The sequence below is a fragment of the Eumetopias jubatus genome, unplaced genomic scaffold, assembly GCF_037043125.1.
Source record: "Eumetopias jubatus isolate StellerSeaLion01/CBP00866 unplaced genomic scaffold, mEumJub1_p1.0 scaffold_9, whole genome shotgun sequence".
Taxonomy (NCBI): Eukaryota; Metazoa; Chordata; class Mammalia; order Carnivora; family Otariidae; genus Eumetopias; species Eumetopias jubatus.
Genome location: NW_028274815.1, coordinates 115,160,914 through 115,186,766, shown reverse-complemented (window position 1 = coordinate 115,186,766; position 25,853 = coordinate 115,160,914). Strand labels below are relative to the sequence as shown.

Here is a 25,853-nt window from a genome sequence, read left to right as displayed (position 1 = left end):
CCTCGATGGCACATCTATCGGGGGCAAAAGCAGGAACTCTGAGGCACCCCTCGTGCCCAAGTCTTCGCCTGACCCCTGGGCCCCATCACCAGCCTGGGGCCCTCCCGCCCGCCTGGCCCGGCTCTGTCCAGCCTCGTTCCCAGGAGAGCAGCGGCTGATGTGCCTGACTTAAAAAGTCTTATTCCTCTGCATCCCTGTGAATGCTGGGTCTCTGAGGGAGAGTGACAGAGGGATCTTCCTTCCCAGGACGGCAGCATGGGAGCTTCGTTTCCTGGCCCTGCTTTCCCATTGGCTTATGAGGCTGTTTCAGAAGGTGTGGCTGATTGGGGACCCGCTACTTCACATGTCCCATTTCTCTTTTCCCCGGTCTCTATGTTGGAAGGAATGAGATGGAAGGTGAGAGCATGGCTAACTTACTAGTTTCATAGGATGGGACTTATCTTTATGGAGCAACTGCCAATGCAGTCCCATACCCATCTAACCCCTTGTGTAACCTCTGCTTAAACCCTGCTCCCCACTGCCTTTGGGATAAAACCCAGGCTTCTTGCCATGACCCACTAGGTCCCTGTCTGCCTCTTCAACCTCCTTGGTCTTAAACATGCCAAGCCCCTTTCCAACTCAGGGCCTTTGCACATGCTGGTCTTTCTGTTAGGAAGGCTCTTCCCCTGGTTCTTTGCATGACTGGCTCCTCATCCCAGCTTCTGAATAAATGTTGCGAGCTTGGAAAGGCCTCCCTCCTTTACTTTGTCTAAAGAAGCCTGTTTGTCACTAGACATCACTCAGAATATTTATTTTAAGGTGCTATCACAATTTACAATTATGCATTATGTGTTTGTGTCTTTGTTTGCCATCTCTGTAAGTTCCACGAGGTCAGGGACTGTGTCTAGGGCCTCCATGCATGATTGTGTGCTGGATGGGTACTTGCTGAGGGGGCAAGAGCTGATGGAAATCCAGCTGCGCTTCACTAGCCAACCATTTGCCCTGGCACAGGATGTGTCTGCCCAGGAGGGCACCTTTCCTCACTTGCACGAAGGTACATATGGATGCCATATGCACCGGTAGCAATCTCGGCAGTGTCTGTCTTCTTTCTTCAAGACTTGTCCCAGAGCGGCTCCCTGTAACCTCGGGGTCCCTTACAGAAGGAAATATTCCCACAGTGGGAAACCAGTTGGTTTCTAGGGCTTAAAGAAAAATGGGCATCCCTTGAGCCCTGTCCATAGGACGGTTCTGTCCTCAGCCCACCCAACCCTGCCTTTGCCCCTGGTTGAGCCCCAGTTTTCCCGTCAGTAAAATGGGATTGTTCTCCCATCACCCCCCAGGGAGCCCCAGTGCCCTCCTAGGGTGAATTCTTTCCGTGTCCGTTATTTAGATGGGACAGCAGGATGGTCACCGGGTCAATGGTTGGGGATCTGGATGAGGCTGGGGCTGCCACAGGCTGCCTTACCCATACCTGCAGCTCCACGAGGGGTGGGTGGAGGTTCCCAGCCTCTTGCCAGCTCCTCTACCCTCTTGGGCCTGGGGGCAGCCCTTATATGCCCACAACAGCTCTGGGGACACAAAGGGGGGCACAGCCGCCAGAAATCCGTCAGTGTGTTATGTCAGAAGCAAATTGTGGTTTGTCCTGCGGGCCTGGGCTAAGCCTTCCTTCTAGGGGGAGAGGAAAGGGGGAGGGGATGGGGGCTGGGGCTAGTGCCCAGGGGCGGGAGGGAAGGTGTGGGGCTGCAGAGGCAGCCACCTCCTCTCAGAGCTGGGAGCAGGGCGGAGTTTTAACCTACGGAGTCTCCCTCCAGGGTTCCCCAAGGGCCGCCTGGATGGCACAGAATCTATCCCGCCTCCCACCTACCCCAAGGAGAGAAGAAAGGGAGACCCTCGGCCACCCCCTACCCCAGGCCTGGCATGGGGATGGCCATGGGGCCTGAAGAGAGGAACTCTGGGCCAACCTGGGGGAGGGGCACTAACTCCACCCCCACCTCCCAAGACCCAGTGTCCCCCAGGCTCCAGAACAGGTACTCTTTTCCCCTTCCTGAGGCTGGTGCCAATGACGGTGGAGAGAAATTCATTCATTCATCCATCAGCCATCCGTTGCAACCTTCATTCATACACCCTTTAGCAGGCGTTTATGGGGGACCTGTGGCTTGCTGGGTGCTGGGGGTACAGCAGTAAACGGAAGGAATGACCCCGACCCTGAAGGAGATGACCAATAGAACTACGATGCAAACGCACGTGTTCTAGTAGCCATACTTTTAAAAAAGGTAAACAGAGACGAGTGAATTCATTCTAATAGTACGGTTTATTTAACTCAATATAACCGAAATATTATCATTTAACATTTAATCGATATATAATTATTGAGACGACTTATATTCTTTTTCTCATGTTATGTCTGCAAAATCTACTGACAGGACACCGAATTTAGACTCACCACATTTCAAGCGCTCAGTTGTCCCAGTGGACAACGCAGCTCTGGAGGAGGGACGGGATAAACCCATGACACAGTAAGGCAGAGGCTAATGGCAAGAATAAAGCAGGGGTGGGTGCAACTTTCAATATGGTGGTCAGAGGAAGCCTCAGATTGGAGCAGGCATGCCCTTGACCTGCATGTAGAGAGGGAGTGGGCCAGGGGGATGTCTGGTGAAGGGCCCACAAGGCAGAGGGAAGGGCAGCAGGGCACAGGTGGCCGAGGAGGTGATGGGAGCCTACAGGTTACTATATGGACTTAGAGACTTTGGCTTTTGTTTGCCATCCTTCTGCAGGTACTGGCTCAGGCACCCCCGCCCCCAGGAAGCCTTCCTGACCCCCAAGCCGGCTGTGACCCACAGCCCCCTGGGATTCCCTCTGTTGGAGTCTGTGATGTGTATGTCTGTTGCTTTGTTTCCGGGTATTTGTGGGCCTGTCTCCTGTCAGGGGCCCGGAACCGATGCCTGGTGAGATGGGGAGGAGGGACGGTGTTTGTCTCATTCACCCCATAACCTCAGGGCCCCTACCCTTACAGTGTTCATCCTGATGATTTCAGACGCTGAGCCAGGTGACTCAACCACACCACTTTTTAAAAATCAGCTTTTTATTCAACTAGAAAGCACATACGGAGAAGGACCCGGATCCTAAGTTACAGCTCCATGCGTATTTACTGACTGAGGGCTCCAGAAGCCCCTGGTGTCCGCTCCAAGTCATTGTCCATCGAGGGCAACCACGGTCCTGACGTCCAGCACGAGGGAGGAGCTCCGTGTGCTCTCGAGGGCGCTCTGCTTTGCTGTCTACTGCTCTGTTCTGCGAGCACACCAGAGCTTGCTTCTCCATTCTCCTGCTAGAGGCGCCCGGGCCCCCCAGAAGCGCCGGGGCCCTGCACTCCTGCTCGCAGCCCCGAGGTACTGCCGCTCCACAGCGCCAGCAACTGGGCCCCTGCAGGGGTTCTTGGACACTCGTTTGAGGCAGGACAGACACGGATATGTGAACCCATCAAGATCCCCCTGCGGCCGGTGGAGTCAGCGTGATCGTTAGCTCCCTGTGCCACACGCGGGGACCCACAGCCCTGCAAGGGGGAGCCGCGGGCCCAAGCTTACGCAGGAGTCCAGCCGGGCCAGCTGAATAACACTCCCATTTTAACCACTGCCCAGCCTGGCCCCTTGGAAGGGAGGACAGGGTTACCTCGTTTCTGGCCTAACTTATCTTCCCCCAATTCCTTCCAGTCTCCTCCCCAAAGAAGACTCCAAGCACCCCAAGACACCTGTAAGCTGCCTCAGGCACCCAAGCCGAGTCAGACATTGGGCCTACCCATGGGAATTGAAATACATATCTCCAGGCCCCACCTGGCCACTGTGACCCAGCAGGCCAGGGCTGGGGGGCCTGGGAACTGGCAGGTTTAACAAGCATCTGGGGGCAGTCTGATGGGCAGCCAAATTGAGAGCCCCGGTGAGGGTGATGGGGAGCCAAGGAAGGGATTAGAGCAGGGGAGGGATTTCAGGAGGAAAAATATCCCCAGGCATTAGTTCCTAGAGTGAAGGCTCTGGAGGCAGAATTCTGGGGTTCAAAACCCGACTCTTACTGTCAAGTGACTTTCCCTGCAGAGCTGGGATTGCCCCATCTGCAAATTAGTGCCCACCTCACCTGAGCGGTCTGGCGGTGAGGACAAATATCCTGGCAATGGACTTTAGGGCATTAAGGAAGTGTGCCCAGGGTGCCTGAGAATTCCAGGTGATGGCGAGATCCCTGGGAAGTCGTCCCAGAGTTCAAAGTGAGCTGGGTCAGGAGAAGGCAGGGTGGGTGATGATTGGGGTGGACACAGATTTGGGGAGCATTGTGTGGTGTTCATCTTCCCAGGGCTGGGCTGCCTGGCAGGCCCCTGAGTCAATGGCTGTGGGCCCAGGGTCAGAAACGTGAATCAAAGACCTGCTTTTTTCTTACTCTGTGACCTCGAGCCAGTCACACACCTTCTCTGGACCTTGGTTTCCTTATAGGAGGATGACGCATCCCGCTGCTGAGTGTGGTGTGACAGAGGAAGGAGGGGATTCAGACTCGGGCAGACAGGGTTCACGTCCCCTCTGCACACATGTGTGCCCTTGGGCCGGTCCCTTCACCTCTCTGAGCTTCCACTTCCTCACGTAGGGCTGGGGGAGAATGGAAGGCAAGCAGTGCCATGGGCAGAGACCCTCCATCATTACCTTCTGAGGAGGTGGGGTCACAGCACAGGGCTCCCCTGGCCAGCCCAGTCCCCATTTCTGCCTGGGATAAATCTGGGGTAACTGGCCACTCAAAGAATGTTGAAATCAGAGTAGAGGTTAGAGCATCTGACCCCTTTCTCATTTCCCAGATGGGAAGACTGAGGTCCAGAGAGGAGCTGTGGTTTGTCCAAGGCCACACAGTGTGCCCCTGGTCATACCATAGGGAGAGCCCAGACCTCCTGACTCTCACAGATTTGTGCCTTGATTTCTCCATCTGAACACTGGCCTGGGGAGGGAGGCAGTGAGGCTTCAGGTGGCCATGAGTGTACTGTAGGAACATCCAAGGGCGGGACCGGGGGAGTGGAGGGGCGTCTCTGGCATGTCCAGGGAAGGGTATCAGCCACCCCTGGATCACCCAGGCCTCTGCATCTGCCAGGCCTGCCTCAATGCTGCCATTGTCCCGGCGTTGGGGAAATGATGGGTGATGGGATTAGGCCTGCGGCGGGGGATAAGGAGACAGCCCTGGCATCCGGGCCACGGGCAAGGGAGGGCGCTCCCTCCTCTGTGGCATGGGTCCGGGCCAAGCTGGGCCAGGGCCAACCTGCCAGGGCCCCAGAGACTCCGGGAGTGCTGGCCTCCTGACCAGACCTCTGGCCACACCATATTACCCACAGACATGGAGCCCTCAGCTGCACAGACCCACCAGACCCCCTACATACAAAGACAAAGACATCCTAACAAACATATGTACCAACACCCAGACACACAGACCCATGGCTACCAACCCAGTAATTTCCAGAGCTGGAGCACCAACTGATCACCCCCTGATGTACATTTTTTTCAAAATTATGGATTTTTTTTTTTTACGTTCTAGCAAATGACACTGATTTTTAGGGTCCATGTAGAGTAGATTTATCTTAAAATGTATGGTTCACTTTATTATGTATAAACATACATTTACTTTTTATTTTTTATTTCTTTATTTTTAATTGAAATATACTTGTGTACAACCTTGTATAAATTGAAGGTGTACAACATTTACTTTTAAAAGGAGTCCATTTAGAGAACAGTAGCAGTGCCAATCTCGGAAGAGGTGATGGGGCAGATATGACAAATCCTGGGAGCCAGTCCTCACATGAGTGTTGTCTGTGAGCCCCTGGTACAGACTCCGGACACGAGAACACACCCAGACATGGATGGACACCAGAGGTCTTTTCCCACACAGACCTCTACTACTGGATCCTCCCGTCCACACACATGCCCCAGACTGCCCTGATCCATAGGCTGCCTATACACTGACAGGTACTCACAAACACACAAGTTGGCCCTTGGCCTTGCACAATTAGCACCCCCTCCCTAACTCCAACCAGATACACCTATTCACATCTCTCTCAGCCTCAAAAACTCATTTTCATCATTTGATTTATTTAAACCTCAGGACAACGCTGCAGAAGCTGGTACTGTCATCATTCCCATTTTACAGGTGAGAAAACAGAGGTGAAGTGACTTGCCCAGGGCATACAGCAGCAAGGAGGCAAAGCCAGGACTTGAACCCAGGCAGACTGGCCCAAGAGCCCAAATTCCAATCCCAACCCTGTCCCCTTCCTGACTTGCCAGGTGGACTTGGGCCAGTTGTTCTACTTGGAGCCTTGGTCTCCTCATCTGTGAAATGGGTACAGTTCTCACGTCCTTCACGTTTTGTGAGGATTGCCGGGGCTGACACAGGAGAGCTTCTGGAAGCACACTGAGCTTCTGCAGGCTCCCTGTGGATAGGGCCATCCTCAACACAAGATCTGGGGCAAGCAGCTGAGATGGGCTGAGAGGAACTCTTCCACTTGCTCAGCTGTGTGACCTGGTGAGGAGAGTTGGTCCTGTGCCTCAACTTACTCATCTGTAAAGTGGGAATGGCCATGATTGTGTGGGTTATTGGGTGGATGAAATGAGATAGTACAAGTAAAGCCCAAAGCATGGCATTCAGCAGGCACTCCATATATGCCCATGCCTGTCCCCCAAGGCTGTGACCAGCAACCCTCAGACCCCACGCTGGTCTTATACTCCAAAACCCACTGAAGGGGAAGAAAAGGCAGACATCAATTTACTACAAATAAAGACATCGAACCATCAGATGTTCATGAGGATCTCTCTCCTGTTTATTGCCAAGGCCCAGCCCAGGCCTGCCCGGCTCACTCCTTGTCAAAGGAGGTGGCTACTCGTGGTAGGGGGGCCTGGCCCACCAGCTCCAGTTAGGGGCTCCTCCAGAGGGCGCAGATGGGTGGTGGCATGTGGGCAGCCAGAAGGCGAATCCTGCCCTGGTCAGTTCAACTTCAAGTCCAGCACCAGGGCATTCTGGAAGGAAGCAAAGGGCCGGGTAGGGATGAGGGACCATCGTTCAGCATGGTTCAGGCCAGTGGCCAGGAAATGGAAGCCAGGGTGGTGTGTAGGAGCAGAGGATAAACTAGACCTGCCTGTGGCCCTTCACATCTCTAAGTGTCTGTTTTCTCAGTGGTCAAGTGGGAAACAGCGTCCCTACCTCCCAGAGTGGAGAGATCAAATGAGAAAAAAGTACATTTAATGCTCTCAGCACAATACTTGGCATGTAGTATAAAGCTAATATTTATTACACACTAACTGTATGCCTTTAGGTGAATTATCTCAATAGCTCTCTGAGGTGGATACACTCATATTATCATCCCTATTTTAAGCCACAGAAAAAGGTAAAGTAATTTGCCTGAGATGCCAAAGAAGGAAAGTAGCAGGATTCAAGTTTCCTCCTGGGGAGCCCCTGGCCAAGGGAGGCCCAAGTTCTGAGGGGCAGGGTCTTGCTCAAGGGAGTGGCAAGATTGTACTGATGGCTGCTGCCCTCCTCGAGCCTCCTCCCTCCAGGCTGAGAGAGGCAGACTTTTGCTCATCCCTCATTGGCCAAAAGTACTGACTGACATGGCTCTCCTTAGCTCCTTTCCTCACCTCTACTATGCCCAGCTCTGCCAGGTCGTAATCGATGTCCAGAAAGTCCGGAAGTGGGAACCCGACTTGGAGCGCATCTGAGAAACACAGTAAGAGTCATTTTAGCTGACTGCCCTGCAGTTGACTGATTACACCTTACAGCCCCTCCTCGGCCGCCTGGAGCAGAGTAGTGGGAAATAGCACAGCGACTGGCTCATGACGTCTGCCAGCCAGTGCAGGCACAGAGAACATAAGCCTGATCACCATGTATTCACATCCCAGGTCTGAGTCAAGATCTGACTCATGGTGTGGGGTCAAGAGCCAAGGGTCCCAGACTGTGCAAGGGGCTTTGTCCCCAGGCAGGTGACATTAAGACTACATTAGCTTCAAAGACCTGGCACTAGCTATCCTCTCCCTCATAGCCTCCCTTATCTGGGACCAGTGAAGGGGCTTTGAGACCACCCAGGTGGCATCCTGCTTAGAGTGCGTCTTGACACCAGCAAAATCAAAGCTCCCTGAAGCCCTCACCATTGATGACCGGGACGTACGCTTCTTGGAGATAATCAGTAATGAAGCCAGTCAATTTCTTCTCCTGGGGTTAAGAGAGAAGGAGAGAATACCTACATCCCATCATTCGATTCAACTCAATTCAACAGATTTTGGCAGCCCTCACTTCTACTGGGTCTGGGGACCACAAGAATGAATATTAGAGACATCAAATTGTCCACCTAGCATCAAAACTGGGCAGGACCCTGTTTGACTGTAGGCTGATGCCTTACACCTCCACTTAGTTCCTGTTGAGTGACGTATGGGCCTTGGGTCATGGGGCAGGCACGGAGGAATTCAGGACACAGCGGGTGACCTGTGGACCCCATTTTGCTCCTACAGGAAACTCAGTGGTTTTGATCAGTCTTTCATTCGCTACCTCTCTGTACCTCAGTTTTCCCATCTGTGAAAGTGGAATATAATAGCACCCATGCACAGGGGTTCAGTGAGTTTGGGTAAAGCACAGAGCACAGCGTAAGTGCTCAGGAAGTGTTACTGTTGTTATTATTATTATTATTGGTGCCTACTGGTCAGGTTCTTTCCTAGACCCTGAGGCTATAGAGACTAATAAAAAAGACAGCTGGGTCAACCAAGCCAGCCCAGGCTGCTGCTATGCACGACAGTGTTATTAAAATCAATCCAGGAGATGTCCAGATTCTATCCAGAAAAGGAGATGGACTCAGAGAGGCTAAGTGACTTTCCCAAGGTCACACAACAAGTCAGCTGCCCCAAGCCCCACAGTTAAGATGCCCTCTTCCCTCTGCCTCCATTTCAGGGGTCATCCCTGCAGTGTCAAAGGAGAATAGGCACAGTCTTGCTCTCAAAGCACACGAGAAAGAAGCACTTGAGACACTTACGTTGAAAGCACCAATCGATGAGGACTCCTGTGACAGGCTCAGTAATCTGCATGGAGTTGGGGCGGGGGGAACAAGGCATGGGTAAGGCAGTCAAAGCCACTGTCCCTGGCCATGGATAAAGGGGACCTCAAACACCTACAAACCCTCCCTGATGCAGAAGTCCCTATACAGCCTTCAGACCAAGTGCTCATAAGTCCCTGCTTGGATGCTACCTATGATGGGGCACTCCTCCTCACCTTTCATTACAGCCCATTTTGTTTCCTACAGCTCAAACCACTCCCTCTTCCCACTGGTCCTGACTCGTCCCTCTGAAACCCCCAGCCATGTCTATGCTCCTGCCCAAGGCCAGGCATGCAGAGGTTTGCTGCCCAATGAGTCAGCCCCATATCCTTGCAGGACACAGGATCAGGACCATTCACGTGACCCCCTCCCCTGCACAGCCTCCAGTAAGCACTAATACATGATGGCACCAAAACAGGCCATGTGATGGTCATCTGGTGGCTTTATCTTCCCAAGTTCTATTCTCTATTCAGTAGCAGACCTCCCATTTTCCACTCTCATTCCAAGGCATACAGAGTTCCAGGGTGAGCACATGACTCAGATCTGGCCAGTCAGAACGTTCCATCTCTGGCATCAGGGACCAGTGTCAAATTGGTCATGTGATCCATGCTAAACCAATGAGAAGCAGCCTTGGTAATTGAGAACAATTGGACAAGAGGGGGTTGGGGTCACTTTGCCACTGCCTAGGGACAGGCTGCCTGAGAATTTAACCAACAACGTGGACAGCAAAGATCAAGGGAGAAGGGAGATCCTGAGGATTTTGTGCACCTAAGATCCAGCCATGCTTGAAATTAAGATCTACGCCTAGAGTTTTTAATTATGTGAACCCAAAGATTCCCTTTTGGGCTTAAGCCAGTTAAGTTGGAATTGTCTCTGGCACTGAAAGAACCCTGGCCTAATACAAGTCAGATCAGAGATTAAGACAAACATCAAAGCTAATGAGGAAAAGTACGATACTGAAGTAGGATAATGAGTATAATGTATGAAACCAGTGCCTCACATAGACGGAACTCTATAAATGTTAGCTGTTATTAGTAGAAGGACAGGCTTCCAGGAGAAGGTGGCATTTGAGGTGGGTGCTAGGTGGCAGGTGGCATTTGGATGACATGGACAAAAGCTTATTAATGGAAAAGGGGACATGGTCCCATGATCAGACTCACTGTGCAAGAGCCTAGTGGAAGAGCAGGAGCCGTAGTGGGAGAATTTGAGAAGGGCCTTGAGTGCCAGGCTAAGATTTGAGAAAAGATCATGCAGATAATGGGGAGCTATTGAGGATTCTAGAAAAGGGATAGTGACCAGAGCAGCCTGGCAGTGTGGGCCATGCTGGATGAATCAGAAGGAGACCCTGAAGCAGAAAACCAAGTGCTGTTGGTAATGCCTACATGACGGAACAGGGACACCAGCATGGGCAGCAGACTCCTACCTGTCCAGAGAGGTGACCATCTGCAGACGGTTCTCATGAACTGAGTACTGGATTTTCAGGTTGAAGTGCTGGCAGGTGGCAGATGGAGACAAAAGCAGGGAAAAGACAGTGGGTGCCCCATAAGGGCTGGTAAAACCAGGGGTTCCACCATCTTCCCAGCACCATTGCCATGGCAAAGCAGGGGTCTTCCTCTCTGCCCATCCCACCTTCGGGAACTGAATCTAGTAGTCTCCCCATGCCCCCAACCCAGACTCCTCAGCAGCTCTGTACCTGCCCCAGGACTGGACTCTCAAAAATATCTGGCACATTTGTAGGTCCTTGCACACACCACATTATTGCTCCAGACTTTGCACACCCTGTTATCTCTACCTGGAAGTGCCCTCTATCACCAGCATCAACCCTTTCTCTAGTCAGTCCTGCTCAACCTTCAAAACATAAGTCAGGCATCACCTCCTCTGGGAAGTCCTCTGTGATTTCCTCACCTAGATTTGAGATTTTTCTAGGCTCCCATATTCTCGTGGGTGAGCCCTTCTCAGCCTTTGTATATGCTAATGACTGTTGGAGGAAGGAAAGGAGGTAGAGAAGGAGGGAAGAAGAAAGGTAGGGAGGGAGGAGAGAGAAAGGAAGGAGTCAAATATTGACCCTCAGTTTGTTGATCTTTCTAGCCATTCAAAGGTTCAGTGGCAGAGCCAAGGATCAGACATCAGGTGACAGCTCCCAGGAGGTTAGGATCACATAATTGGGATTAATTAAGGATTTTTCAATCCATTACTTGGCTATCAACTAAAAAGCCTTGAATATCCATAAGGTAGGGCTTACATGGGAAACAGATTCTACTCACACTTTCCAGGAGAAAGAGGGATACAGGAGCCTTGCCCCGCCGCCGAGCAGCAAACATCTCCAGGGTGCCATGGAGGTGCAGCAGGCTATTGCCTGTCCTCATGGTAACCTTGGGGGGCTTGTTTATCCTGATCTGGGTCACCAAGGGCTTCGACTTGGGATAGGCCTTAGATACCTACAGAAACCAGGACATTCCCCTGAGGGCCTACCCTCAGACGGGTGGCTTCAACTGAAACCAGGAGTCCATCATGAAATAGGTCCCTTGGACCCAGGAAACATGACATGCAAGGGCAGGGATGTGTCTATCAGGAAATAAAAGAAACAAAACAAGCAGTCTGGCTCTTTCTTATTGGACATAGAAAGTACAACTCACAAAAACTGAGCTGTTTCTATGCTGGACCCAAAGAGTGCTTTATGGAGAAGTCGGGATATTCCACATCAGACAAGGGAAATGTGACCTTGAAAAGATACCTCCGAAATCCCTTGTCCCTTCAACTGGAGAACAGGGCAGGGGAGACATGGTGATCATGGGCAGTCAGGGCACTCACTTTAGGGATGAAGCCAGCCAGTGTCTTCGTGGTTTGTGGGGGCAGCTGACCAATCTATAAAATAAAAGCAAGGTTAGGATTACTGAAGCCTTCCCTGCCCTTCCTAAAAGACACTTCCTCTGACTCTATAAGGTAAGCCCTCTGAGGTTCCCTCCAACATAATGTTATCACTCTGTGATTAAGTAGATAAGGAGCTCCTGGGTAGCCCAGACTGTGGCTTATGTGACCCAATGTCCATGGTTCTTAGCATTAGGTCAGATGCTGAGAAAATATTGGATGAAAAGTGGCAGACAGATGGGAGAATGGATGGATGTAATGGGTGAGAGGAAGGTGGGTGGATGGATTTGTGGGTGGATAGATTGACTGGGGAAATGGATCAACAAATGAGTGCTGAATGGATGCGTGGATGGATGGATAAGCACTTATGTAGGAGAATGAATAATAGATGAGCAGGTGGATGGGGTGGGTGGAGGGAAGAAAGGAATGATGGAAGGGAGGATGGGTGGGTAATAAGATATGGAATGGTCTGATAAATGAATGGGAAAGTGGATAAGTATTGGATTGTTAGGTGGGAGGGTGGATGAGAAGGTACATGGATGGATGGTGGGTGCATGGATAGGAGGATGAATGGATGGATCAGTGGTGATGGATGAAGGACGGATGAATGGACAGAGGAGTAGGAGGTTGGATAATGGAGAGTTGAGTGGGTAGACGGGTGTTTGGGTGGTGAAGGATGGACGTGTATACTCACTTATTCAGTAGTACCAGACCCTGTTCTAGGTGTGGATAATATGAAGGGTGGATGGATGGTAGCTGGAAGGATAGAGTCTAGGGCATGAATACATGACAGTGAGATGGATGGACAAGTGGCTGATGACTGGATAAAAAAAGGTGGATGGATGGCCAGTGCATGAGATTTGTAAGTTGATGGATAAAAACCTGGTTGCATGGACAGTTGGATGGATGGATGAGTAGATGGTGGTTACATGGACAGAGAGATGGTGGGTGCTGGGCCAAACTGATGATAGAAACCCAAGTCAGTCCCAGCACCTCCAGTCTTGGTGCTGCCCACAGCCCCAGGATAATTCTCAGAACAGACAACCAAGCAGGGACTGTCATTACGGGGCAGCTCACCTTCACATCATGGACATTCACATCGAAGGACTTCCGCAGAAGGGCCAGCTCTGCGGTGAGGAAAGTGGCCGAGAGCAGCAGCTGTGAGGAGCGTTCCGCATAGCCCTCAGGGAACTCGAAGGCCTCCCCAGCATCAGCAAGCTGGATGGTGTTGCCCTCTTGCTGCTGCACCATAGGCTGTGGGTCAGTGGGGAGAGAGATGCTCAGCCTTGGCCATGAAGGACTGTGGCTGGAGTCAAGACTCTGTCCTCTAAACTAAGTGGCGCTCAAAACCAGCCCCCAACTCAGCAAGTCACTAGATGGTAGAGCCAAGAGCAGGCTATCCTCCCAGTGTACAGATGGGTAAACTGAGGCCCGTGAGGATAAGGGAATCAGTCACTAAGCCATGGGTGGTTGCTCAGGGGATTGCTTAAGTAACCCCAGTTAATCTGACTGAGAGTTGGAGCACTCATTGATGTAGGCATGCGTTCTGTTTATTCTCAGAAGGAGGCAAGTGGAAAACAACGCAGGGCTTGAAAGATCCACACTGGAGGAAGACGTCACAGGGAGATGATGTTGTAGGATTTTTCTTCCCATTCCTGGAGGAGGCATCTCACCTGTTACCTGGAGTTCTGAAGACCTGGCTGAGGACCCAACTCTGCCACAAACTCCCAGTGAGACCCTGGCCAAGTCCTGCCTCCCCCCAGGCCCCAGTGTTCCCATCGGTACAACTGGGTGAGCCACTCATTGGGAGAAGCAGACAACCTTGGCAAAGGTGTGAGTGTGGGGTCAGCGGTCCTGGAAGTCAGCCTAGGACTCAGGGTTCATGTTGAGAGCAGAAAGAGAAAGAAAGCTTCAGTGTCAGGGAACGCTCTCATAGTGGGCTTGGTCCGCCAGGGCCTGAGGGACCCCCCCCACCCTCCGCACCCCAGTCCAGCCACTTCCCTGGCAGAAGCAGGCTGGTGAGAACCCCATTCCCCTGGTGGCCCCCTGGCACTTACACTGAAGTCCACTTGGATGTAGCTGGCCGTGGTGGTTGGTATGGACGTCAGGACATATTTGACTGTGCCCATCTGACCCACGGGCATGGGGGCTGTGCAAGAGGGGGTTCTACTCAGAGAGGCACCAACTGGGGGCAGGTCATAGATGCTGGCACCAGCCACCTGCTACCTGAGCTGGCCGGGGTGCCAGGGAATCTGGCCCTCTGTGTGACCCAGGGCAAGTTGCTTAGCCTCTCTGGGCCTCAGTAATTTCATTTCTAGAATGGAGGCGGCAGTGGCTGGCCTGGAAATCCCACTCCCTCACATCACTGTACAGGCACAGAGCTTGAGAGTTTCCTGAGGGGTGTTGTGGCTCAGTTCCCACAATAGACTGGCACGATCAGGATTCTTGGCTCTGTTTTACAGATGCGCAGACTGAGGCTCAGAGGAGTAAAGTGAACCAGTCCACGCTGCCGAGCACATGAGCCAGTTTTCTTCATTCCCAGCCACTGGGTTTTCCTCTCACCCCACTAGGGAACCCTATGAACCCCGAGATCACAGAGGCAGTAGATCCCCTTGGCAAAGGAAAGAGTCAGGTGTCATCACTATAGGATTACTGTTCAGGGTGCAAGGTTTGTGGACAAGCCCACCAAGGTTGCTGTCCTTGGAGTCTGGGGGGTCATGGATAGAACATTGGATGGAGGACTAAGACAAAAACCCCAGAGTCCCTCAGAGCCTCAGGTTTCCCATCTGGACAGTCGGGGGATGGACAGACACCGCGACCTTAGACCTCCTCAGTCCCAAGGCTGGGCTTGGAGCAGGCCCTTGAATGAGGAGTGGAGGCTTCCAAACCCAGCCATCCTGATGTCCCATGTGGGAGCGAGGCATGGCTGGGGCCACTCACCATTCAGGTTGGCCCACTTCCTGTTCACATACACCAGGACCGCGTCGATGGCTGGACACATCTGGAAGCAGAGAAGGTCCTGGGCTGAGGGGCCGCTGCATGGAGGGTCTCACTCCTCACAGCTGAATGGTACTCCATGGGGAGACCCAAAAGCCCTGGAGGGACAGGGACTGGAGAGGAAACCGAGGCCACAAGTCACACAGAAAGTCAGTGGCAGAGCCTGGACTAGAATCCAGAGCTGCTGACCACAGCCTGCAAAATCAGCAGGGACTCGTTCCCCAGCAAATGGTAATCATTCCTCCTTCTGTGCTCATGGCAGACATCACTAGATGATCAAGGCACTTTCTCCTCCTGAGCCAGCCACAGCCTCGGAGTCCTCCTCAGCTGCGGGGTCAGTCAGTCAGGGTCACACCCGAGAGAAAACACTCACGCCAGCTCTGGTCTGAGCACTGCCACGGATGCGGATACGGGTGGAGGCTTGCTCTGGGCACTCACCAGGCTCGGAAGAACTTTGTGTAGGGTGCTGTCCAGGAACTTGTTGACAACCTTAGGCAGCATGCTGGACACAGAGGACAGCGACAGGGCACCAATGGCAAGCAGTTAGGCACAGGACATACAGGGACACGACAAAGGAAATGCAAGGGCTCAGGACGTGGGATGCTGGGCAGGGGTAGCAAGGTGGACCCCACCCACCTCCCCAGCCATAGAGCCCCTCACTTGCTGGGCAGGTTGGTCTTCACGCTGACCAGGATGATCTCACAGCCCTCGCTCTTAAACCTGGGGAGGCCCGTTTCCTCATCCTGCAGAAGCCGGTTGGTGGCTGTGATGTTCAGAGCCACGATGATCTCCATGTTCCCACCCATGAAGCTGGAGGGGCGGGCAAGCAGGCATCATAGACATCTTGGCCACTGTGGCCACTATCCCTGTCTCCTCTTTGCTCTCAGTCTCAGCAGCTCGGGGAGGAGGAAAGGGTGAAGCACCACCCCCACAGGACAGAAAAGAGGATGGGACCTGTCCAAGGTCCCCAAACCAGTCTTTCCTGTTCCATCTTGCTTTGGGGAACTCCTACACATCCTTTAAAACCCTTCTCAGCATCATTATCTCCCCAGAGCCTCTTCTGAGTGCCCTCATACTGTTGGGCTTCCTCTGTCCTAGGCTAATCACTCAGTCTGTGATCGTCTATGCTCAGGTCTGGTTCCCACCAAATGTAGGAACCAAATATGCACCATCTCAGAACACAGCACCCAGGTGGTTCACAGTAGGTACTCAATAGATGACACGTAAGAGTAAGACAAGGTCATCCTCCTCCCTCCCTCCCCTCTTCTGCCATACTCACCTCTTGCCAGTGATGGTCATGCCGGTGGACACACACTGGAAAATGCCCGCCCCAGGGATGAAGTTCAATGTGATGCCAGGCAGCTGCACATCCTTCACTCTCAGACTGGGAGGGGACAGACATCCACGGCAATGAGAACTGGACAGCTGAGACCCAGGTGCCCTTAACCCACTCCTCCACCACCTTGCTGGGAACTCTTGGGTAAATCCCCCATCCCATGCCACAGGGATAAGCCTGCCTCGTGGGGCCATTATGAAACGCAAAGACCGAACACAAACCAGTTTGTACACAGAAGTACTTGTCATGTGTGAGTCGGGACACTTGGCTGTGTGATCTTGAGCTGCACCCTTCCCCTGTGGGGGCTTCAGTTTCTCCACTGGCAGAATGGGGAAGTTTGCTTAGATCAGGGTTTGTTAATGGTGCCACTGTTGACATTTTGGGCAGAATAATCTTTGTTGTGGGGGGGGCGGTCCTGTGTCTCGTAGGATGTTTAGCAGCATCCCTGGTCTCTACCCACTAGAGGCACAAGATGCACCTGAGTCCACCCAGTCCAACAAGCTGTGATAACCAAAAATGTTTCCAGACATTGCCAAATGTCCCTTGGAGGCAAAATCACCCATGGTTGAGAACCACTGGTTGAGATCCAGGATAACAGAGATGTGGCATATTGAACAACCCCCCACCCGTTGCTGACCTGAGCTCTCGACAGGTATTGCTAATTGACCACAGTCTATTTCCTGCTCAGTGCAGAGTGCTCAGAGCCCACCCTCCCCAGCACATCCTTCTAGGCAGCCCCTACCAATCAAGCCCACAGGGCACTTGCAATGGAACAAATTTGCCTCGTCGTTAGATGGTGGCTGATACCTTTCTGCCTCTGTCATTTGAGAACTTTTCGCGTGCATTCAATGAGCCCCTGCTGCATGCCGGGAGTTAGTTTGATTTCTCAACCTCACTTCCTCCACCCAGTGACACTGCTCATGAGACTCAGCAATTGTCTCCAGTGGATGAGTGAGGTCCAAGCAGGAGCAGTGACCTACCCAAGGTCATGCGGCAAAGCCAAGAAGAGACCCCAGGCCCTGCCCCAGCTCTCCTTCCTGCCCTCTCAGGTCCTGGTCACAGCATTCCCCAGCACCCTCTGCCCTGCCACTCCCGAGGCCCCTCCCCTGCTCACTTGGTGATGCCCTTGATGGGTTTCACCCCCGGCCGATTCTTGCCCGCCTCAGCTGCCATCTCTTCCAGGATGTGGCTCTCATCCATGGCGCTCTGCACCTCTGGAAGGGGGGTGGTGGTGTCCAGAGAGATACTTAGCTGGGCTCCCCACGGCTTTCCTGCCCAGGGCCAACCTCTCAGGCATTCCAGGCACAGGCCACTCACAAGTGGCACCACCCAGTGCCCACAGTCCCTGCGCCCCACCCTGGGCTGGGTGATCCAGGGACCCAGAGAGGAGTCACGCCCGGCCCCTGCCCTCCTCCTGCCTCATGGGGGAGACAGTCACCAGCACTGACAGTAACAAGTGACAAGAGCCATAATACGCAGACAGCTGGAGGAACAACAGGAGGGGTTTGGGCCAGGAAGAGAAGAGCTACAGAAGTCTTCCAGGAGGAGGCGTCATATCAGTTGGTCCTTGAAGGAGGGATAGGAACTTTCACCAGGAAGCAAAGACGTAAAGAAGGCTAGTCCACAAAAAATGCAAAAGCGGAGAAGCAGGGAAGAAGGTGGCATGGAGAGTCAAGAGTGAGAAATTCATCAGGGCTGGAGGGTGGGGAGGGACATGACAGGGATGGAGCAGTTTGCAGGGGGCATATCATGGGGGTCCGAACCCCAAGCTAGAGTGCTGACTTTATCTTGTAGCCCAGCCACTCTCAAAGCTGCGTGACTAGGGAGCTCTGAGAGCTTGTTGAAGATGCAGATGCCACTGGTTCCCCGGGCCTGGAGGCCCCACCCCTGAATGGCACGGTGCCAGAAACACCTGCACAACGGTCATAGGCCAATTCCCAGAGAGGGGACAAATACCGAGCTCGAGGAACTGTCATCAGCCCTTTGCACCAGCACATGACTTCATTTCCCCTAAAGTCGTGGAGCTAGGAGGTGGCAAATAACTTTTACTAAAGGCCCTCCAGGAGATTGTAATCTCACATTTCATTGTAAGGACTGGTCACCCTATTTCACATTAAAGGATGAGCGGACCGTAACACTGAGCAGTAACCCCTTGCCTGAGGTCACACAGCAAATTGTTAGCAGAGCTGGAATTTGGCTCCGGTCTGTCTTCCCCACAACCCACTTATGGCCCCCAGGCCTGCTATCAGGGCCAGGAGAGGCTCCGGGAAAGCAGGGTTTCCAGCTCTGCCTCCAGCTTGTGGAGGGACCTTGGACAAGTCACCCCATTTTCTCTGGGCCTCAGTTTCCTCCTCTGTAAAACGGAGGGATAATATCATTGTTGCTAACTTTATTTTGAGGATCATGGGATGCTCAAAGCCATGCAAACAGGAGCGGTCACCACCTACCACCTGCCCCCAGCCCCGCACCCGAGCCCACCAGCTCACCGCGGTTCATGATGTCCAGGCCCAGCCGCAGCAGTGCCCCGGGGTCAGCTCGGGTGTGGGTCAGCAGGCCGCAGAGTGCCAGAAACAGGATCCGCAGCATGGCTCCACCTGTGCCACGGGGCCAGAATTGGGTGCAGCCCCCCCTAGGCCCTGGTTCCCCTGGGGACCTCCCATGCTGCAGAAGAGAACAGGCACCCTGGATGGTCTTGGGGGACCGGGAGCCTTTGAACTCCAGCCAGTTCAGCAAACCTCATTACTGACTTCCAGAGGAGTCGAAGAGTGTCCAGATTAAACACAGGACCTTGGGGGCACCCCAGGAAGGTCACTTTCCTTTTCTAAGCCTCAGTTTCCCCATCTGTGGGCATGATGTGTCCTGACCAGCCTGCATTATGGGGTTGGTGGGAGGTTCAGCTGCTGCTTTTCATAAGTTCAAGGGCAGCTCAGTGCCAGGCAATGCTGGGGCTGCAGAGGGGACAGGGAATGGGGGAACCCTCTGCTCCCCTCACCCTGACACTACAGCCAATGGCATCCCTCACTTCCTCCAGCTCAGTCTCATTTCCAGAAATCCCAACTCACAGCTCCTTAAGGCCCCTTGAGATATTATCACACCAGAAGGGAAACTGAGGCACACCAAGTTCTCATAGACAGTGAGTAGAGAACTGAATAAGGACCTGCCCGGGCCCTTCAAGGTTTCCAGAAAAGCCTCACCCCAACTGGACCCCCAGAAATCCCTCCTTCTTACTTACGGAGAGCTGAAATTCTCCTGAGCAGAGGCCAAGTGTTTATTTCAGGTTTGAGCTGTGGCTGGAGAGAATTAAGGAGGGACCACAGGGCCTGGCCTGTGTCACCCAGAGAGGGGGAGTTCCAGTTGGATTCCTGCTACCAGCAGGCTCGGCCACTGGGGACTCCATGGACCCACCGACAGAGATGGGTGCCTACCGGGGCCGCCTCCCTGGCCAGAGCCCGTATTCATTCATTCGCCTCATATTTATTGAGTGCCTACTATGTGCCAGGCAGACCGGGCCACAAGGTACACATGGCAGAGATAGTCCTGCTCCTCCTGAATCTTAAAGAGAAGCAATAGAATGGGATAGAGTGTGTGCATGCGTGTGTGTTTGTGTGTGTGTGTGTATGCGCGCGCGCGTGCACGCGCCTGCGTGCACACACAGGCCTGCATGCTCACCCAGGGCATGAGGGCTGGGGTGGTCAGGGAAGGACCCTCTGAGAAGGAGATATTTAGGCTGAGATCTGAAGGATGAGAAGAAGCTAGCTTTTAAAAAGCCAGGAAGACCATTCAGGCCTACAATCAATATTTGCTAAATGAAAGTGTGATCTCTTTTTCTGTCATTCAATTTTTAAAGATCTATTTGGGCTTAAACATAATCAGTTTTAGTGTTTCCTCGACCTCTGTAAACACACACACTCATGTGCCGTGGGCATGTGTGGGGTACATGCATGCCCAATGCCAAGCCTCTTTGAAAATCCCCAGAGGTACTGTGAAGTTCAGTGTCAGGGTGACAGAGCTGGGAGGGGCTTGGTGAAGGTCACCTCTGGCTCCAGCCCTATCTCCCAGCCCCAAGAGAGCACCACCTCAGTCTCCCCATGCCCAGGCCAGAGGTATTGCCAGGTATTAGGGCTACTCTGGTAGGGGATGCCTGGGTGGTTCAGTCAGTTAAGCATCTGCCTTCAGCTCGGGTCATGATCCCAGGGTCCTGGGATTGAGTTTCACATCGAGTCCCGCATCGGACTCTCTTCTCAGAGGGGTGTCTGCTTCTCCCTCTCCCTCTGTCCCTCTCTTCCACTTGTGCTCTCTCTCATGCATGATTTCTCCCTCTCAAATAAATAAAGAAAATCTAGGGGCTCCTGGGTGGCTCAGTTGGTTGGGCGACTGCCTTCGGCTCAGGTCATGATCCTGGAGTCCCGGGATCGAGTCCCGCATCGGGCCCCCTGCTCGGCAGGGAGTCTGCTTCTCCCTCTGACCCTCTTCCCTCTCGTGCTCTCTATCTCTCATTCCCTCTCAAATAAATAAATAAAATCTTTAAAAAAGTAAAGAAAATCTTTAAAAAAAAGGGCTACTCGGGGGATAAGCAGCTTGGGGTAACAGGGTCGTGTGAGTGTTTCTGGGACAGTCAATGCCAGGTTTTGTTTCTGGCTTTGCTTGTCCTTTGCCTAGACTGTTCCTCCTTCTTAGAATGCCCCCCCATCCACAGCCTGCTCATCCCTCAAGGCCTAATTTCAGCCTCTGCCTCTTTCACCAGGAAGCCTCCCTCAATCCCCAACTACCCCCAGTCTCAAAGATCACAGCTTAAACTTGACTGTATTCTTAATCCATCCCACCCAAGATGAGTGTCTCCTGCTGTCCCCACCCCATCCTTTGCTCACATGTTTTCCTCTACCTGAAGTCCCTTCCTCCCTCTCTCTGCCTGGCAAATGCTTAGATGCCCACTCCCTGCCCCGGTTGCCCCAGCTCAGCTCTGAGCTCCTGCAAAGCAGGACCTCCATGGTCTTCCCTCAGCCTCAGATGGAGCCCAAGGAGGCCCCTCAGATCTTCTGTCTCCTTCATCTTGCCTAAGTCCTGCAGCATCTGAAGATTTCAGTGGCTTCCTATCAGGCAGGGGGCACTAGGCAGGGGTCGGGACATAGATCCAAGCCCTGACCCTGCCACTCACTTGCTGTGTGATCTCAGGCAAGTCCCTTCTCCTCTCTGGGCCTCAGTGCTCTCATCTGTAAAATGACAGGGCTGGAGAAGACACTATTTGGAGAAGTTCCATGCATGGGGACTGTCCTTACCTTGCTGAGCCCAGGGATGTCCTGCAGATGACTGACCTGTGCCTCCGAACCCTGGGACGAGAAAGTCCTTATATTCAGGAACCTGATTAGCTGTTTGGGTAATTAAGGGTTTAATAAGGCCCAGATAATTATCTAGAGGCCCAAAGAGCAGAGCCCCGATGCTCACGTGATGCTTCAGTCTGTTCCAATGTCAATAACACAGAGGAGGAGGTGGCTGGGGAGCCTGGGCGCTGCATGAGGGTGGGCGCTGGGGCGGGGAGGATGCGGTCGCCTTAGCCGGCCCCCGGGCTCACACTGCCCCCTCCCCTGCACGCAGCACCTCCCACCAGGTTGGACACGTAGTTGGCACTCCTCTGTTTCTTCCACATTCATGGAGAACCTACTGTGTGCCGGGCCTGCGCAGGGCACTAGGGGTGCTGCATTGAACAAGGCTGTTGGGGTTCCTCCTGGAGCCTCCAGGGGGAGATGGATGTGCCACAAATCAACAGTCACAGAGCCAGGTCATTCCTGGGGAGGTAAGAGTAGTGGAAGCCACTGAACCAGAGGGGACAGGACAGGAAGGGAAGCAAGGGGTTGACGTTAGAGCCGAAGATTCCTGGAGCAGAGGGTGTTGGAGCTGATGCCCAGGGCTGAGGTGTTTCAGGCCGGTGCCGGCAAGTGCAGAGGCCTGGCAGACATTGCTGGGCTGCCTGAGATGCACACTGGGCACCAGGGGCTAACAGCCCCATGGGGAATCCTCAGAGGGCCCTCCTGGTGGAAATGCCAGGAGCTGGTAGATAGCAGGTGAGCTTCTCTCAAGGTCTCAATCCGGGACAATGAGGGCAGGGTGATCCCAGGGCCACACTCAAGCCGGTCACGGAGCTGGGGCTGGAACTCGGGCTTGTCCAGCCTCTAATGTGCTTTCCACAATGCCTTAGGAGGCCTGGCTGGGGTGATGGGAAGTCCCGGGGGGCTGCTAGAGGACTGCGGTTTCCTCCTCCACCCCACAGGGAGCCCAGCGCTCTGGAAGATGGAGGAAGCCACTGTGCCTGATGCACCCTGGGGCCCCTGAGGCCAGAGGGCTAAGGGCCTGCCTGAGGTCAGTGGGAATGAAGCCAGGTTGGGACAGGATGAGAGAAGGTCCTAGGTCGGTCCAGCCAGTCTCTATCCTGATCTGAGCCCTGAGCTGGAGGAGCCAGTCGGAAGATAGCATCGTTTTATCCCTGCTGAACCGCCCCTGACAGACAGAGGGACAGACAAACCTCACCTCCTCCTCCCGAGTGCAAATCTCCCCCAGTGTGCCTCAAGTCAGCCGGCTCTCCCTGCCTCCGCCCAGGGCCGTCCTGGGTACTGTGGGGAAAGGAGGGGCGCAGGAAGGACATGGTGGGGAGGCTGGAGAAACCCCCTGGCCTAGATTCAGAGCTCGGGGCACCGTGCCGGCCACTGCTCTCGCAAGCTATGTGACCTTGAAATGCTGTTTCATCCTCTCTGTCATGAGGGAGGAGAATAACAATAGGCTTTGTGAGAGGGAAAAGGACATTCACCCCATCCCCTATTGCCCTAAGCTCTAAGTCAGTTGGTCATAACCAAGCTCTAATGGCCAGAGGGGAGGCAAGCTCCCTAAAAATAAAATTACTGTAAGGAAACAGTCTTTCCTGGGGCCTTGGGTCACCATACAGCTTCAGGGTTCCCAGGGGAGGACTGGTCCAGCATGCTTGTGGCTGGACCTACTGTGAGCACTCTGACCCAGCTAGCATTCTGCTGGTGATAATAGCAACACGGGGGCACATTTACTGTGCCTGTGACCGGAGCCCGGCCTCGAGCTAAGTGTTGGACCTGCACTAGAGCATTTAAACCTTAGGACTACCCTATGAGATGAACACTTTGACAATTTTCTCCATTTTACAGGTAGAGAAACTGAGGCTCAAGGTCAAGTCACTGGGTCAAGGTCATACAACAAGTTATGGCACAACCAGGAGCTGAGTCTGGATCTAAGGGACTCCAGAGTCCAAGCCAAGACTTGCCAAAGCACACCCAAGAGGGCTCCTGCCTGATGGCCTGACCTCCCTTCCCCACAGCCCAGCATTGCCTGTCTGGTCCCGACAACACCCACCCCACCAGCGCTGCAAATTCAGCCATCCTCCGGGACCCGCTGTTGCTGCTTCCTCCAGGGAGCCCTCCTAACCCCTTTCCTCCCCCTACCTCTCTGACACTGAAGACAGGGCCAGTCCTGAAGCTCAATGCCATCTTTCTCCTTCCCTGCAGACGCTGTGGGGACCCAACAAAGGTGACTCCCACACCTACCCATGGGAATGGGTCTCCACGTGGCTTCCTGGGGCTGGGGACTGGGGCAAGCCTGGGCTAACATTTACACGTGTGAGCAGCTCACTAAGCACACATTTATGTGCACTTGCCATGTGCTGAGCTCCATGAGGGAAACCACAGATACCAACATCCGTGGTCTGAAAGTGAAGGACATCAGAGTCACCGGGACAGAGGGGTGTGGGTGTGGCCAGTGGAGTCCGCTTTGGAGCTTGTTGACAGGGGCAACCCGATCCAGGTTAAGGTTTTCTGGGGCAGAAAGAGCAAGGGCTAAGACTTAGAGAGCAAGTGTGCAAGGTGTGCGTGCATGGGGATGGGCAGGGAGGGGGGGCGCGGAGGGGGGTAATCTGTGAAGGGGCCAGACCTGACGGGAGGCGGGCCTTGCCTTCTCCGCCCCATGTGTTCAGAGCCGTGACTGTCCCTTTCTCTGAATGCATTCTTGCCCTCTCATCCTATGATAAATGAGGGAATTCAGTGCATTCCCTTCAGAGTGAGTGCGATGTTAACCCTTCTCAGCTGTGGGTGTTTGGACCCCTGGATTGACCACTTACTAGATGGATCCTGGATCCTGAGCTCACAGTCTGGTCCTAAGTTATTACCTTTCTCTCCTGGCTGGCTCTGTATCTTAAAATTTTTGTTTTTTTCATATTCCAAATCACCTAGCCTCAGGCTAAGCCTATATTAAGTACCAATAAAAGTAGGATTAATGAATGAATGAACTAAGCAACCAAATGAAATAAAAATCCTGCTGTCCTGAATACAATCACAAGGTTGGACATTACAGCTGGGCCCTCAGAGCTGCTCACACCCCCCCCCGCCCTCCCACCAACCACCCAGACTCTGGGTTCGCTCCAGGCCTCTCAGCCTGTCACACTGAGACTTCAGGGTGAACCCATAACCCTTAGACGGAGAGAGGCTAGTGTCACACTGTACCAAAGGCTGAGGGTGGGAAGTAAGGCACCTTTTACCCCCAGAGAAACATAAACAGAACGTGAATCCTGTATATCTAGGCAGGAAGGAACACTCTGTCTGGCTAAGAGCTTAGCTTATCAAGGGAAGAAAATCACACGGCTTTGGCTCGCCAGGGTTCGCATCCCTTGGTCTTCCTTAGGCCATCTTGTTGTGCATGACCCTCAGAGTTCAGAGAGTGTTCAGAGGCAAAGGACTGAGACTTGCTTGTGAGGCCACGGGCCCAGTAGGCAGGCCCCCTCCTTCCTATAGACACTTGCCCGTGGTCCGAGTAAGCCCAAGGCAGAGACGCTGTCCGAGAAGGCAGCGTACTCCCTGTTACCTGAGGCTTGTGACCCAAGGACAAGCCCCAGATGGGGTGCTGGTGAGTAGAAGAGGGACCTGGACATCTCATTCCTGGAGCGCAGGAAGGGCGCAGCCCTAGGCATCTGTTGCCGCATCCGGCTCTGAGACCCGGCACATTTCTCTCCTGGCTGGCCCTCGGTCCTCACCTCTGCCAAATGGAGCCCCACAGGCCTGCCTGCCTGACTTGTAAGGTTCCTCTGAGGTTCTAGGAACAAGGTGGGGTGTGACACTGTAGAGGGGAGACGCCACCAGCTGAGGACATAGTGTGTCAAGTGCCACTGCGGTATTGGTAACTCACAGCCATCCTGCTGCCCTCCAAGGTCCCCTTTCAAAATCTGAGCTTCCCTGGGCAACGCAGTGAGGAAGGTTAACAGATCTGGTCAACAGAGATCTGGTCACATCCTCTTCTTCTGCCAGGTGGCTTTGGTGGCTCCAGGGACAAGCAGGGCCCAAGAACTGGATGCAGGCAACTAGCCTCAGGTTTGCGCAGAGTTCACCAGGCCTGGCTGGAAGTTGCGGCTCAAGAGAAAATGTTTAATGCGAGAGGGGACAGGTTGGTACAGCCTGGAGGAGCGGCCTGCTGCTCGCATCACAAGGAGGGGGAGGGAAGGGGGAGGAAGGGAACAGGAGGGGAGGGAAGGGGGCAGGGAAAGGATTCGAGGGGAGGGAGGGGAGCTCAGGCACTCAGTGAAGACTA

General features: G+C 53.5%; 1 protein-coding gene across 1 annotated transcript; it reads right to left on the bottom strand.

The window, feature by feature from the left end:
* Window positions 1–6,971: 6,971 nt before the first annotated feature.
* BPIFB6 (BPI fold containing family B member 6) lies at window positions 6,972–18,881 on the bottom strand. The gene is made up of 15 exons (XM_028118531.2): window positions 18,752–18,881; window positions 17,380–17,479; window positions 16,209–16,313; window positions 15,590–15,739; window positions 15,368–15,431; window positions 14,873–14,933; window positions 13,990–14,081; window positions 13,010–13,186; window positions 11,876–11,929; window positions 11,329–11,502; window positions 10,488–10,555; window positions 9,005–9,050; window positions 8,130–8,193; window positions 7,623–7,699; window positions 6,972–7,004 (listed from the first exon to the last, which is right to left on the bottom strand). Exons 1-15 carry the CDS (start codon window positions 18,849–18,851, stop codon window positions 6,972–6,974), a joined length of 1,365 nt encoding a protein of 454 aa, XP_027974332.1. The 5' UTR covers window positions 18,852–18,881.
* Between the last annotated feature and the right edge of the window lie 6,972 nt (window positions 18,882–25,853).